General features: G+C 32.8%; 1 protein-coding gene across 2 annotated transcripts in view; it reads right to left on the bottom strand.

The window, feature by feature from the left end:
- The window catches only part of LOC105345351 (protein hobbit), a 48,118-nt gene extending 32,214 nt beyond the window's left edge, over window positions 1-15,904 (bottom strand). For both annotated transcript variants that reach the window (XM_066079326.1, XM_066079327.1), the window contains exons 1-2: window positions 15,717-15,904; window positions 2,140-2,263 (exon numbers count right to left, since the gene is read on the bottom strand). In XM_066079326.1, coding sequence (XP_065935398.1) covers window positions 2,140-2,263; window positions 15,717-15,775 — 183 coding nt within the window. In that variant the 5' untranslated portion in view covers window positions 15,776-15,904. The remainder of the gene's footprint in view (window positions 1-2,139; window positions 2,264-15,716) is intronic.
- Between the last annotated feature and the right edge of the window lie 28 nt (window positions 15,905-15,932).

The raw sequence follows: 15,932 nt of genomic DNA, 5'->3' as shown, positions 1-15,932 counted from the left end.
GTATCGAAAAAATGTGTGCGAAACGGGAATTTGACCAGGTGAGATAATTGCTTAATTGCTATAGCCTATATTACAATTCCTGCGAGGGCAATTGCCAATAAAATACCCGTAAATAAAACATATCTATACTCGCAACTGATATTTACATTTATTTTATGTTACAATATTACTTGCATAAAATCACATTTACATAATAATTGACATCCATATTAATGAATTTGATTTTAAACATCAATTTGGTCATGAACAATTTTATTATTTTTTTAAACATGAATATTGCAAATATGTAGCGCCTTTGCTTAAATTACTGCCTATAGGAAGCACATGTTAAAAGTTTGAAGAGAAAATATCATATGTTAATACATGTATTAATATCTAATTATTGCTTTTGCTGACATAAATGGAGGAAATGCGTCTAGTGAGAATGCTGCTAAATATTTTTCATTTATGTTGTGGCTTGAATAATTATAATCGAAGAAATAGACAAACTGTATAATGATAAATCGGCAATTTTATATGCTTCAAAAACTGTAAAGATAACTTCACAAAACCTATCAAATGAAGACTTAATTCATGCATTTTCAACCTTTTTCAGATTGAGGTATATCGCATCAATATCAAATCAAAGTACTGAAGAACTGACGGGAGTTGATTTTGTCGATGTTTATTTATTTTGAAATCAATGATATGTTACTTTGCTTGACAAGAACATGTAGTTTCTAATTTGAATTACGCACATTTTTATAAATAAATATGAATTTTTGGACTTTTTCGACAAGAATGTCGAGAAACCCCCATTTGAATCATGTTATATAATATTTAAAGATAAAATTAATTCAATCAAACTATGTATCAGTAATAGAAATATTTCTCGAAAATTGTATGGATCCAAGCAATATTGAACTCCAGTCTCGTTCAACCAAACGCTCGGCTAACACCGTAAATCTCCGACAAGGATTTGCGGAGACAGCCGAGCGTCTAGTTGAACGAGACTATATTGAACTCTGGCGTAGGAATACATACGACTACAAAAAATATTTATAAAAAATGGAACAAAATATCTATATTCTTCTTGTTCTATCGTTAAGGCGCTGATAAAACACAGGTAAAAATCCAGGTAAAATCTTTGACCGAAAGCAGACTATAATTGCTATCACAACACAAATCACACCTATTGTTCTATACCCAATTATCAAATGTGTGCAAAACGGGAACACACCATCAGTTGTACTGCATGAGACATAAGAGACTTATAGGCCATATAAATTGATATAATAAGTCTTGATTCCCTACAGTGTAGTGCTTAGAGTTTGTCCAATTCTGAAACTGACAGATGATATTGACTGACATTTCAAAGAATTTTATGTGTATTATTTCCATAGCTCTATAACAAGTCTTAAATACTAATCAAGGCATCAACCGCTGTACTCGAACAACACATAAATATTCATTATCCATAGCTTATGATCATGTAAAATTACTCTTACAGTTCTTAAGTACAATCAGAAGGTTACCACAGACTGAAAATGATAAAACAGATCTGTCTTTGATATCAAATATCCAGATCAGACGTTAATAAATTTCTCTATAGAAAATTAACTTGTTGCATCTTTCTTTTTGTTCAAAAATATTGATCTGAGTTGAGAATGTACATGGAGGCATTTTGTCTTATATTAATTTGCAAATTCTTCACATTTATTACTGCAAGTGACTGAATTTATTACTGTCCAGGGATAATCTAAAATGGTTCTTTAATCAATTTAAAGATGACTAATATCTGGCCGATTTGAAATGAAGCAAAATATGATTAATGCAACTATTTGATGAAAATAACACAGGACCAAAATTTAAGTCCTATACACAGTAACGTTACTGTAAACCAACTTTGATTTGCGATGACTTTAATTCGCGATTTACCGAAAATAAACTGGTTTGCAACAACCATTTTTCGTGACCATTATCCACACTCATTTTGATATGACAACCAAACGGCAAAGACTAGTTGGTGGCAAGAAATATTCGCAATGAAGAGGATCTCGCAAATGTTGCGAATATTTCTCGCACACTTATAAAAGTTGGTTTACAGTATGTTTCATGACAAAACAGAATACCACTCAACCATTGCATGGCAAAACCTACCACTGAGAGTCCTTTCTTGATAACTATTTGAACCTTCTTGCAGCTGAAGAGTCCCACGCTGCCGATCTTCACCAAGACTCCCCAATATCGCTGGAGCACCCACTGGGTCAACCATGCCAACAATCTGAAAGTCAAAAATAAAGAAAAGTCAAGTAATGGACAATTAAAGGAAGGAGTGGTTGCTGATCATTTTTCCTTGATACCAGTATATGACTCATAAAAAAAATAAGATTTCCAAAAAACAAAACTACCAAATCAATGAGGCATATACCCGGTATGCTTTAATTTGGGGTCTAAGACATTTTTAAAATCATTGAAAGTCTTATACTATGACCCAGATCTAACCCAATTCATAAAGCAAAATTCAAAAAGAGTTTTAATTTACATTTTGAGAGAACATTTTCAAGCAAACAAAACACAAATGAATATCAAGTCCCCTGATCTCCAATCTCGGCGGCAATTGAAAAGTGCCATCAAAAATCTATTCTTGCTAGTGTTGTCAATGGAATCTAATGACATTTTGCACAGACCCTTGTAATTATAAATTATGACTATATATAAGCCTATAACCTTATTTACACAAAAGAATAAATAGTGGTACACTTATCTATGACATAACACACACACACAAACAATCGCCACTCAGATTAAATGCCTATCAATCATGCACATTTGTACACTATTTCCTGGTTTCTATGAGGCAATCTTACTACTACAAGTGCACGAAAATAAAAATCTAATAAGTGTGTACGTTTCAGTTTCAGTCTAGTACAAGGCATGTGGTTGTGTAAACATGTACTTGTATGACACTTGTTTTTATTGTCCGATTTAAGGTAGAAAGTAAACTGCCTCTTGATCTATTAATCTTTCAAGGAAGTACTAACAGCAGTGCATGCAGCGCAGAGACTATGCAGAGTCACCTTCCAGGGAGGCCCCAACTGCTGAGTCCGAGGAGACAAGCATTAATTATCAGAGCCTTTGCAATGATTTTTCATCAATTGCCCCAGAGCCTCTGCGATCAACATGCATTGAGTCCTAGAATGTTCCTAGAATGCTCAAATTGATACCAATCAAGCATCAGTTAAGATTATTTGACCTTGAAATTGATGAATGACCTTTGAACTGGACATTAAAGGTCACAGAATCTGGAGGCTATTGTAGTAAAACTCAAAAAAATTAAAACGTTAATTGATTTAAAACAACACCTGGTCTAGTATGTACACCTTATCTTCCTAGTAAAGAACATTTATTTATTTACAGCTCTGAATCAATTAAAAATACCCTTCCTTCCACAATTTGATTGGTCGAGTCATCTAAAGCATTGCATAGCAAATTTACAGATCAAAGAGGGAAAAACTCTAACAAAAATCATTTTCAACATTAGGTTGTCAACAAGCAACTGGCTGCTTGAGTAAATATTGATCCATTTATCAATCCACTGTTAACTTTTATTTCCTTTCTTTTAAATTCTTGAAAAATTATTGTATATACATAATTCAAGCCATAAAACTTCAATACTGTAATATTTATTCATCAAATACATGTACTATCCATTAAGGAAGAAAAAGCTCAGACGTATGATCTGTAATTGCCTCCTACTGAATAGCTACACTGGTTTCACACCAGTAAACATAACCGTTGTTTGATCTTCATTCACTTACAACACTGTCTGCTCGTCCCTTCAAAAAAAAGGGGAAAAAGGAGCAGAAACTCTTCAATGTAAAGAGTAAGAGGCCGATTGAATGAAAGGGTTGTCTAAGTGATTGATCATCACTGATGGGATTTATGGAACAAAGCAATGCGAGGAGTTGAACTCCATCACTTGTCTCATGTAAAATATCACTGTATCCAAAGCCCGGCTCATTTTTAATAGTATTGATCTCATTGGCGAGACTATTAGCTAAAAGCCTGCGAGAGGGATATGTCTGCATTGGACGACTGGCATTAATCCCCAATTTGAAAACTAATAATATATGTATTACAGATCAATAAACAACTGATGTTGCCTCCTAAATACACATATGATATGTTTAATCACATTCAGAAATATCGCAAACAAATTGTCATCCAAGACCCATTTACATCAGCAGAAACAAAAAAATTCAAATGAAATGACAAAAATGAAAAGCTCATTTACAGCCTTTGGGACAGTTTACCGATGAATGACTCTAAACTGTAGGTGGACTTGCTAATTTTTTTCCAGTGCCCCCCCCCCCCCTTTATAAGTTTGAGAGCATTGACATGAAGACAGTCAGCTACAGTTGTAGAGTCACCAGGGTCCCTTGTTGAAAGCTCGGCTAAATCAATACACTGGATAATAAAGAGTTTTAGAACCTACCACTTTAGCCACAGACACATACACGCATTTTATCATTAAACCCCTTTGTCTGCAAGGTCTTAAAACACATAGATATATACTAGTATATATTCACTGTTTGACTGAAAATATTTTAACCCCCATCTTCCGACACTTGTGTAGATTTTTATTTATGTGTAATTTTCATGACATGAAACAGATGGAGAAAGAAGATTTGCCCTGGAGAGTTAGAGGAGAGAGAGTCGACTAGAATGTTACACAAAAATTGCGTTTTTGATAAATTTAGAAACTCTTGCACCACTTTCTCCAAAGACACTTAACATTTTTTTATTTAAAGAGAATTCAAAAAAGTTATGAAAAAGTGAATGCACTGAGGAATAACTTTTTGGTATTCAACATGATTATCTCTTCTTCCCTCATTCCCCACAAAGTATAACACACATACTTACCCACCTTAATTCTGTAAAACTATCACAAGCATTTATCTACTCTCAAATTATTAAACCTTATTCATACGTTGCTAAACCAAGAAGCTGAAGAGCTATTCTTAGCATAACTAAATTCAGAAACCGTCAAATTCATTTTTAAATTTTTGCATTCCACCTCTTTCCTAAAATTGACCAAATAATCAGCATCAGGGCTTGCATGATCTATTCTCTCAAATGATCAGTAATTATTTACAAATTGTTTAAATAAATAAATGGCATACAATATACACCAATGTTTCCTTAATTTAAAATCAGTCAATTTTACAATAAAAATCAAAATTCCCCAAGTAGTGCACATGAATATGTAAAAGTCAAGTGCTTGCTGTTGTAGAAAAGTTATATTGTAGATCATGAGATGTAAACGCAGACAAGAAATAGCTGGGCTTTATTTACTTGACAAGCCACTTAGATTGATTTCTAATCAACTAACCCCAAAAAGCCAGGTTTTATCGTCAATATCAATTATTCAGTTGGGCTCCGAATAAATCAAAAGTTCAAATGAAAATCCTGTAATGTTTGTTCATCCATTATGTCAATATCTCGGTGTTACCTTTTCACACATTAAAATCATTTTTAAAATTCTTATTAATTCACCAAAAATTGAAATGAAGTATATATACACAACAAACTTTAAATCTCTGCAGGTTTATTAAATATGTACTTGCTTTAAACTATTAATGTTTGTTCAATCTCTGAGGGGTTTTCTGGGGATTTTTTTTCTTTCCTTTTTAAAATGCCAATAACAAAATTTTATTTCACAAACAATTTTTATTTTTTCAAACTTTTGATGATATTAGGAGGAAACACCCATGTTTTCCACTTCAATCTGACAATTTCAGGAGAACCCTAATGAGATTGTACTTCTCCAATAATCTGCCGAGCATAAGTAACCTCTAAAACAATATTCCGTTATATAATGCCAAGAACTAACAGCCAGCCATATCCGGCTAGCCACTGCGCGGCATAAACCCGATCAATACCAGCTAAATTCATTTAATAAATCACCCGGTTCCAGCTACAAATGACTCAATTTTTTTTTTAAATCTTGCCTATCCGCGGTGACAATAGATGAAGAAAACTGTCTGCAACAGACACCATTGATTTTCTTTACACACACAGGTGTGCTCATTTTTACCTAAAGTCTCCAAGTACCTGTGTACCTTATTAAAACAGAGATTTTGTAACCAACACAAGCTATTAATGAGGATGTTAAAAATTTCTTTTTAAACTTTTAATAATTCATCAAGTTGTGTGCGCTAAACCGTAATTGTGCTTTTATCTATCTGCATCTATTTCAGATATTATTGAAATCCCACCTAATTTTTCATTGATTTTCAAACTTTTTCTTTGTAATCTTTGTATAAATAAATTTTAATTTTTTCCCCCCAAAATTGCATTTTTCACTGAAAATGATTGTATATATAATATTGTAAAAAATATCAAACCTATATTACCTTTAAATTATACACACCTGTAAATCTAATCAGCCTTTCTCCTAAAAAGTAAGTTGATTATCTCTCTTTTAATATGCTCACAAATCAAGCACATTATGTATCAGATCAAATAAATCAGATTCTATACACAAATCAATATATTCATTACAAACAATATCAATAAAATTAGCATAAATGTCATATTATACTAAAGTATCAATCCTGTTTTTACACCTTGTAAATGTTAAAACTGAAAAAAAGGTGGACTCCCTCATAACAGATAATTCTAAATGCGTAACATGGTAATTAAAGAAACATTGAACCACATGTTTACAGACCCACACCAATTTAACCACATTTTGAATGTTCCCCTAATTATGCTAGATAAACTTACACCTTCATACACACTTCAAAGTACAGAAAGGTAAAATATATGAAGTGTGGGGAATTGAGGTCAATGTTATTAACAACCATTTCACTAATTCATTACATCTACTATCTAATATCAAAAAATGTAAATGTAGTTTATGAAAAAAAATGAACATTAGGAAGGTAAAGAATTGCTGTTAATTAATGATGAAAAAATTACATATATTTTTTTTTTTTTATATAACTTCTCTAACTTCATCATGATAATAAACTGGTTCTTATTAAAGTAATAATAAAGTTTTATTATTTGTAAAATAAGATATATCAACTTCCCTTTTTTAAGTGTACAGTAATATGGGTTATTACAGTGTTTATAATAAAATCTTGTCACAAGAATTGATTAATCATATAGTATAAAAGTACAATATTATGATGTTTCATATGACAAATACACTCATTTTAAGATGCATGATCCGTATACCGTAAATGTTGTTTTAAAATTATTTGAATTCAGATACAAGTTAGATAAGAAATGCTTTCTTTCAAAAATTCACTTTACAGTGAAATGTCATGAAAAATTTTCTTCAACTTCATGTAGCACTAGGATAGTTCCTATAAACTAAGGATTCTTTCTTTTTGTTGGGTTTTTCCACATTCCCGAGAACTCTTCAGACACACATATACCGTTACTTAAACAAGGGGGTTAATGAACCAAATGAATGTCTAGAATTTATTACAGGTTAACGAGGGCTTGATATACCGGCTTCCATTAGATCAGATAGCTTCTCCCAGTGTGTATATTGGGAAGACTATATCGTCAACATTAAAATTGTATACAGATAACAATGGCACAATAATATCAAAAGGCTTTGGAGTGAAGTGTGTATCATTCCTGTATGTAAAATTACCTAAAAACCTCTGATCTATAATTCATATATATTTTGTGTGCTAAAGAACTCCTGGTATTCTGTTGCAGTAAAATATACAATACATGATACAAATGTAGTTGGTAACTATTATACATGATTAGGTAAATTACACCATGATACATGATACGTTTAAAGTAATTATTTAAATTTTTTTGGGGGGGGGGGGGGGGGGGATATACATTTTTGGGAATACTCCCTGTACTTTTTAACATTCAGAGCAATTTTACTTATAACAAATTATGGGTTATTGAATCTTTGGTGTATGGTTTCTTTCTGTGCCAAGCTTTTTGTGACTTCTCATTTTGGATAATTAGCAAAGAGAAGAGATACATGTATACCAATGAATCAATAATGAGAAGAAACAAAAATCAAATGTTTTGTCCCCTAATGAAAAACTAAACCAAGAATTCCATAGGATAAAGTTCTGGTAAATATCTATATTTAATTAAAAATATCAGTATTTTTTTCATTAATTTAAATTATCAAATTTAAGATAAACATGTATCGCTAATACGATGTATAGCTTGTTCAAGCATCCTCTGATACCCGTTTCAAAACTCTGCAAGCCTTTCCTGAATTAAAAAAAAACATCTCCAATTTCAACAATTTGAATTGTTTTTCTATTTGATACTTATCCCAAGGCACAGTGAGCTGGATTTGCACTGGGTATTTTTGTTTTCTCTGAATGCAATACTTTCTAATAGATTTCACAGACAATATAACAAATGCTCTTGCTTTTCAGCTCATCCAAGCTAAGTCCCTCATTACCATACTGCAGTCTCCTAACATTGTTCTAACACACTTCCCTGAAAAGGACATTTGCATGGGAACTAAAGCCGTAAGCAAATGCTAGTGTGTAAATCATCTAGTTTTATAGTACATCTTGTCATCTTCATGAGGATTCAGTAGAAAATCAATTTGTACTCTTGCTTCATCTTGATGAAGAAAAAAACTACCTGTCTTTGGATTTGGTACCAAAGTTGCTAATTTGTCTGTCTCCATTTTTTTGTACATGGACCATAATTCAAAGATATCCCAATTTACCTCAGTATTGGTACTTGTTAGAACACAATTTTACCCTTGGACTGTTACCTATCTATATTGTTCACATAAATGAGAACAATCAAAGACTTAGTTAATTCCTATGACCCAAACATCTTATATGACGAGAAAGGCACCTAAAGATACCACGAAGGAAATAAGATTTACTTTCTTCTTCTCCATTGCAAAAGTTTAAGCAGTAGTGAGATAAAACTTTGGTCAAAGCCATTGGTTACAAGTCAGAACCAAAAGCATACTGCTATACAGTGCTGAAGGATGAAAAACTTGCTATCATTGGTCAGTATTAGCACTCTTAAAAGTTACAATGGAAAGAAATGAAATTTTCCTTTCATAGGAGTTGTTTCTCCCCCTTTTTATATTGTTTGTCCACCAGAAAACAACTAGCCTACAAGTGTTGATCTAGATGGAAAATTCAAATTAAATTCACATAGGATATTTACCAAAAATAGGCCTTTAATCCCCCCTGGCAAACAAATTCTACCTTGCCCCCCCCCCCCCCCCCAAAAAAAAAATCTGGATCCACCCATGGCCTCAAAAAAACCCAAAGCTGTCTCATAAATAGAATCTTTGTCTTTAAGTCTGTACTGATGTATTGCCTATCTAGTTGAAAAATTAGGGAGTAAGTGTGTGGTGTTTGCTTGATTTAAAAATGGGGGCGGGGTTTTAATGGTGGGTGGACTAAAACTAGAGCATTCTTTCAGTTTCCTTGCTTTCTTGGGGGCAATGTTGACACTGAATCTATTACCAGTACATGAACTTGTACCTCAAGTAATTACAGCACTTTTGTTATGGTGTCAAGTACTAAATCTTGGATGTCTATCAAGTTCTTTACGACACCAATCATACAGTTGCATGGAGCAAAATAACAAATCGTAATTATTTCATAATTCATTTCAAATTTCTATCCAAATGATAGTTCTGTAATAATTGCAGAGACAAAACATCCTAGCAAACCTACCTATTTTCTTGTTTTCAGTGACCATGAAATTAATTTTTAAACTGAAACATGTACTGAAACAGTATCTTAATAATCTACACTTCATAGCCAGCATTCATGTCAGGTTCCATTTAACTGCATGATCGAAGCATATACAAGACACTGATGATGAAATTCTTGACTGAAGGAAAAAGAATAAATAGGGTACCTAGCAAAATCAGTATGCTTCCCAATATCGCATCAGGGACACTGATCAGGACTTTTTTGAAGGCGCTGTTTTTATATACGGTATCCTTGGGTCAAAGGTTCTGGAACTCGGGCAAGGATCTATCAATGAGTATCATGCTGTGAAAGTTTGCTAGGCAATTTATATTTCACATTGTGGTTCCTTTTTTTTTGTACTTGCATTGCCTCCCTTTTTGACAATACAGCACTGGTTTCTGCATCTGCACCTATAAACACTGTTGTTTATCCAGAAAACTTTGAGTGGTATCTTTTTGTTCACTGTCTTAATGTTTGTTGCAAAGCAATTACAAGAATCAGTTTTCATAAAACATGTATGTTCTGTGATTGTGGTGATTTATTTGCTTTTTTCTATAACATAAATAAATTCCTAATTTTTGAACAAAAAAGCTTTTTTATCTTTGATACATTTCTTTAACCGTTTTTTTTTAACTGTTTTTTTTTTTTGAACTTTTCCTACAACATTATATTGAAGAACATGCTGATAGCAAAATAAGAGACACAATTAATTTAGATTTGTTTAAATGTCATTTGTAATACCACGGCTACAAGATAACTCCTTTTAAGACTAAGGTGAATAATTCAGAAACAGACTTCATTGTTAAGCATGAATTCATCATATGGAAGTTCACTGGAACTGTGTTTTACTGTACATGTATAAGGAAGAAGGAGTTTATGCAATATTTTCTGAGGAAAAAAAATTCAGTAGAAAAATCTAAATATCAATAGATCCTTCGTTTGTTTGTCTGATTATTCAGTGGTTTAGTGAGAGGAACACAAAGTCAAAAAAATATGATAACAAATCTCCAGAGATTACACTGTCTAAACCTGGGTTCAACTGTTGAAAAAAAAATTCCTTTTAATAACAGGTCGGCACTTAAACAATAATAAAAATTCATAGGAATATTAAGGTAGTCCTATACTCGGCACTAAATGGGCTCAATCATTAAAAGCTTAGCTTTAAATGATAAATATACACTCTAGCAATACATATACAAAAGAAAATATGTATGTTTACATGCTAGTTTGTTTGCTATCACCTCTCAGACGGGTGTACCCCCTTGCGAAAATTATTGACAATTATGAAATTTGCCAGACGTCCGATTTGCCTAAAAATAATTACCAATTTTGGGAAAATTAAAACTGACTATACAAAATAGAGAATAAATATTTATTTAAGCCATATCTCATCAATAATTTTGCGCAAATTTTTGTAAGTAAGTACGCTTTATGGACCTGATGTATCAAAATAGAATACAAAAAATGCAATGCTAGTATCGCGTTTGGTAATTTTTTTTACTATTTTATGGACTCAAACTTAAATTCATGGTGTTTATTCTATAGATTGACATCTTAGAAAAAAGATTTGGTAAAATAAATTATATGTTGACGGATTACTTTTCACGCTATAAGCTCTAAACCAAGTAGACCCTGACGAAAAAATCCGTAAAAATCACATTTTGCTACAGTTTCCTGCCTAGATCTGTCAACAATGTTAGATATCATTTAAACATTAATTAATTGACGATTGATTAAAATCGAAATAGCTTCTGTCTCTAAATTTAAACCGGTTTTAGTAAAAGAAAAATAAAAATTCGGGGGGGGGGGGGGGGGGGGGGGGTCAAAACAAAGAAGATATAAGCATACCTGAGATCCTGGTTAATCAGAAACTTCGTTTTTCATTTTACTTTAACAGAATCGAGTTTCTCAACATTAATCATTTCTATCTCTCATAGAATACATATATTACCGTTCTAATTGCTTATTATTGACATTGTTTACAACAGCGAGTAGAGCAAAATCAATACCGGGTATCAAAAACGCTTTGTAAAAGTCGAAACAATATTGTAAAATCCGTATTATGACGTAGTGCGATACTCGGACTACTTTAATGATGAGTTGGCTTTACAGCATGGAAACAGTTCTGCACAACAACAACAAAATACACCAGAAAGCCTAATAGACACTGAGGATCAAAAAAAATAATTATGCTTCTGAATATCAGAAACTGGGGGTTTAAAACCATTTTAACAAGAGCTTGGACTTTGGTTAGTTTTGTCAAACTGCATTGTGACGTAGGACTGTCTACTTCATTGCTAGCTATACTCAGTCATGGTTATTTGAAATCAACAAGATTTGTCTGGCTTTTGAGCTAAGACTACACAATCGGTGTATATTTCGCTTGAAACCGTGTCATTGTTTACTTGTTTTGACGCAAGAAATATATAGTTATGTCCTACTGAAAGTCCAAGCTCTTGTTAAAATGGTTCTAATGATTTTGTTTCTGCTTTCTTTTGCCTCAAAAATCTTTAATTTTCAACCAAAGTTAGAAAACTACCAGCATTCAAGTTTGTAGAAAATGATTTCAACTTAAGTCATCATTACCAAAAATTGATTTCCCTAGCTAGCTTGACCTTAATTTTTAAAGTTTGGTAGGTATGAAAATATTTGTTTTCTACCAGGGCAGAAATTGAAAAAGCTTTAATTAAAAAATTAAAATTAAAAAAATGAATTAATTCCTTTATTAAAAACAAAATTAAACAACATGACTAATTGCAAAACAAATTGTTATTCTTCATGTACCAATGGAATGCAAAACAAATTTAATAGTCATAAGTTCACTATTTAATATTGTTTATTTTAAATTTAAATGTTTGTTTTGATGACTACATGTGCATGACTATATTTATTATCATTTCAGTGTTGATGTACATGTCAAAACTAAATTTAAAATTAATATAATTTCAATAATAATGTACATGTCTATTAAGTGTCAATGAATTTCTCTCAAACTTTTGGTAAAATTTAATTTTACCTGCAGTTAATACAGACTGTCAAACTCTTAATGATTATGTCAATTTATTTTGTCACAAAGAATCATTTTACATTGTGGTGAGAAAAAAAAATTAAGCCAGTGGTATTTTATTGGGTCGGTCGCATTAGGGGAAACAAAGTTAATTTTCATTTTGGCCTAGTAATGACCCTTTTATATATAGGGTTGTCCTCATGGTGCAATGGTTAACACATTTATTTCTTCACCATTGTAATCACCAGGATCAGCGTTGGGTGATTGGGAAAGCTAAGGCATTGTGGTATCCCCCTTAAAATTGTGGGTTTTTTTTAGGGTACTCTAGTTTCCTTCCACATCATTGACCATCTCACACCAACATCCATGCCAATGAATTATATTATAAGTTGCTGAACTTGTTTATCAATTGTTGTAAAATAAATTTAGTATACATTTACAAATGTACTCACATCAAAGACCTAATGTCTGTTTGACTGTGATTTATATACTAACAAGAAATGTTTGTGAAACACTTATGCCCCCCTCCCTTGGAAACCTCTGTAAAGAAAATGCACTACGTCAAGGGGGCATAACTCTGTCAAAAATGGCCCGATTGTAACCAAAATCAAATTGAACTAGATATTGTCATGATAAATTTGTATACCAAATTTCATTTCAATATTTGCAACTTCTGCGAAGAAAATAAATTGAAACTGTTGGTGGACCGACCAACAGAGAGACAGACGGAGAGCAGACAATTAGTAATGTGCCCTCCCTTCTTGAAAGGGGGGAGAACTACTCCATGATCAATCACAAGTACAGGTGAACTTTTTCAACTGATTTCTAAATTATATAGGATTGTGTACATCAACAGGACAAATTGTATACATGTACAACAATGTCATTGTCCATAAAACATCCCTGGTCCAGAAAAGAGGACATATCATTGACATCAAAACTTGAAACTGTTACAATTTCTGTGGTGCATGACCACAATAAGGCTCAGACTCAAGACAGTTCAGTTGTAAAACCTTAACCAACACTTTATTGACTAAAGAATTACTGTAAATTCCTTATATTAGGCGAGTATTTAATTCCGCGTTAATTCTGGTTTGTATCAAATCGCGAGAATATAAAATCGCGAACATTGAACTTTTCTCCTTATTTCTTATAGTTTTCAACTCTCAGAAAATAATGGCGAAATTTTAAAATCCACGAAGAATGCTTCTCGCAATTTTACGTGGATATTAATTCCTTGTGTTTAATAAGAATTTACAGTAACTTACTAGCTATGCTCTGTCCTAGGTAACTAATTTCAAGTCCATGTGGGTTATTTTGTTGGGCGTCAATCTAACAATTTTTGGTGGTGACCACAACTACACTGTAGGATTAATTTCAACACTTCCAACATCAGCCAAGGTTTTTCGGTTTTTGGTCCTCTTCGCTACTCAAAAACCAGGTATGTGAGGAGCGGAGGGTACCAAAACCCCTTGGCACGGAAAGAAAATTCAACTAAACTAAAGTGACTAGCTTAAGTGCTAGTAGGAACGTAGCAGTACTAAACCTTTATCAGAACAAACAACCTACTTTTACAAATTCCATATATATATATATAGTTGTATATGGCATGCCAAATTCACAAAAATGAGCTAATCATAGTTTCACATTCGATAGACTAGGTTTAAAGGTTGTAAACTATAATTTATGAACAGAAAAGTAAAGTTAACAATGTATGTACGGTAATCTATAGTTAACATGATCATGTATGTTTCAGAAGTGTAAAACTATAATAAACCCTGATAACAACCATTTGCGATTGCAAAACATAGTTAATTCAATAAACATAGTTTCACAATTGTAAAACTATGATTAACAACTCTTAACTATAGTTAATGAATGTAAATTATATTTTACAGATGTGAATCTATATTCATCAGCAAAATTTATTGTTAACATTATTTGCAGACAGATTATCAAAGTTAACATTAAGTTTAAATCCTTCTCCATGCCATGAGGGCGCATATGGCTGGTGCTTATCGCCATTTTCTGCGGTGCTATGAGGATGAGAGTCATCGACTCCTCCTAGATGGGAAACCAGTCCATCGCAGGTTAACCCATAGTGTAAGTGGGCCGGTACCCAATTTCAGCTAGGTGGACTAAGAAAATGTAGATAAAGTGCCTTTTCTAAGTGCACATCACACAACATCAAGTGACCGCAGCGGGGTTTGAACCAGCGACCTTTCGGTTACTGGCCTAACGCCCATGACCACTCGGCCATGGGCTTAAATTAACACTAGAGTGTAAACTATAGTTTACGACTGTTAAGTATGGTTATACAGATGAAAACCATGCCCGTTTGTCAACTATAGTTAACACTTAACAGTCTGTCAACTGTGAAACTATGTTTAGCTCATTTTTGTGAATTTGGCATGCCATAGTTATAGTTGCTTTGTATTTTATGGACTTCACTTTTGTGTAAGCATGACAGTGCCATAGATAGAAAATGAGTCTGTGTGTATACCTCTTTGACAGTTCTATCAATGTAAGAAGTTAAAAGTCTTCACCAAATTTTAATGTAAATTTTAAAACTTACAAGGTAAAAATTAACAAATACTTGTAATTAACACTCTTGCATATGTATTGTATTTCCATGTCTCTTAAATAAATGAATATGATGTGTTTGATCTATTTTTTTACGTTGATGCAAGTACACTTTCTCCTGTGACCTGAAATGTGTACTAAAGGCAAGAGGGTAGTAAGGTGAGCAAGGTGCAAAAGGTGCATTTTCAGGTGTACGTATTATATACAGGTAGATTTTAACATTTCAAGGATGAGTAAATTCAGTGGAAGACTGAGTCTCGAAACTTCTTTGAAATATTTCCGTGTTCAGAATAAAAGATTAAGGGGGAGTCCCAGAACTTGGTTTGCTTGTTTCTCTTGACAGGTCTACGGGTTGAATGGATGGGGACTGAGGGTTTCAGAAGTGCGTGTTTATCATTGGTTTTTATTACCTTGTAATCAGCCAAATCAAGATGAATATGTATAAAACGCTCCATAGGTAGTACCACATTTCAGACCAATAGTTTTCATTCAATGTTACTCTTGAAAATTCACGATTCCATCATAAATCGAAAACTCCCACAACTCTTTTCTCATGTGTAACCTGTAATTTCCATGATGGTGGAAAAATAGGTCAAATGTCCATGTGATGATAATCAGCCAATCGT

This window comes from Magallana gigas, chromosome 3 (genome assembly GCF_963853765.1).
Source record: "Magallana gigas chromosome 3, xbMagGiga1.1, whole genome shotgun sequence".
Taxonomy (NCBI): Eukaryota; Metazoa; Mollusca; class Bivalvia; order Ostreida; family Ostreidae; genus Magallana; species Magallana gigas.
The sequence above is the reverse complement of the archived record's forward strand: the minus strand, read 5'-3'. Positions and strand labels throughout refer to the sequence as shown.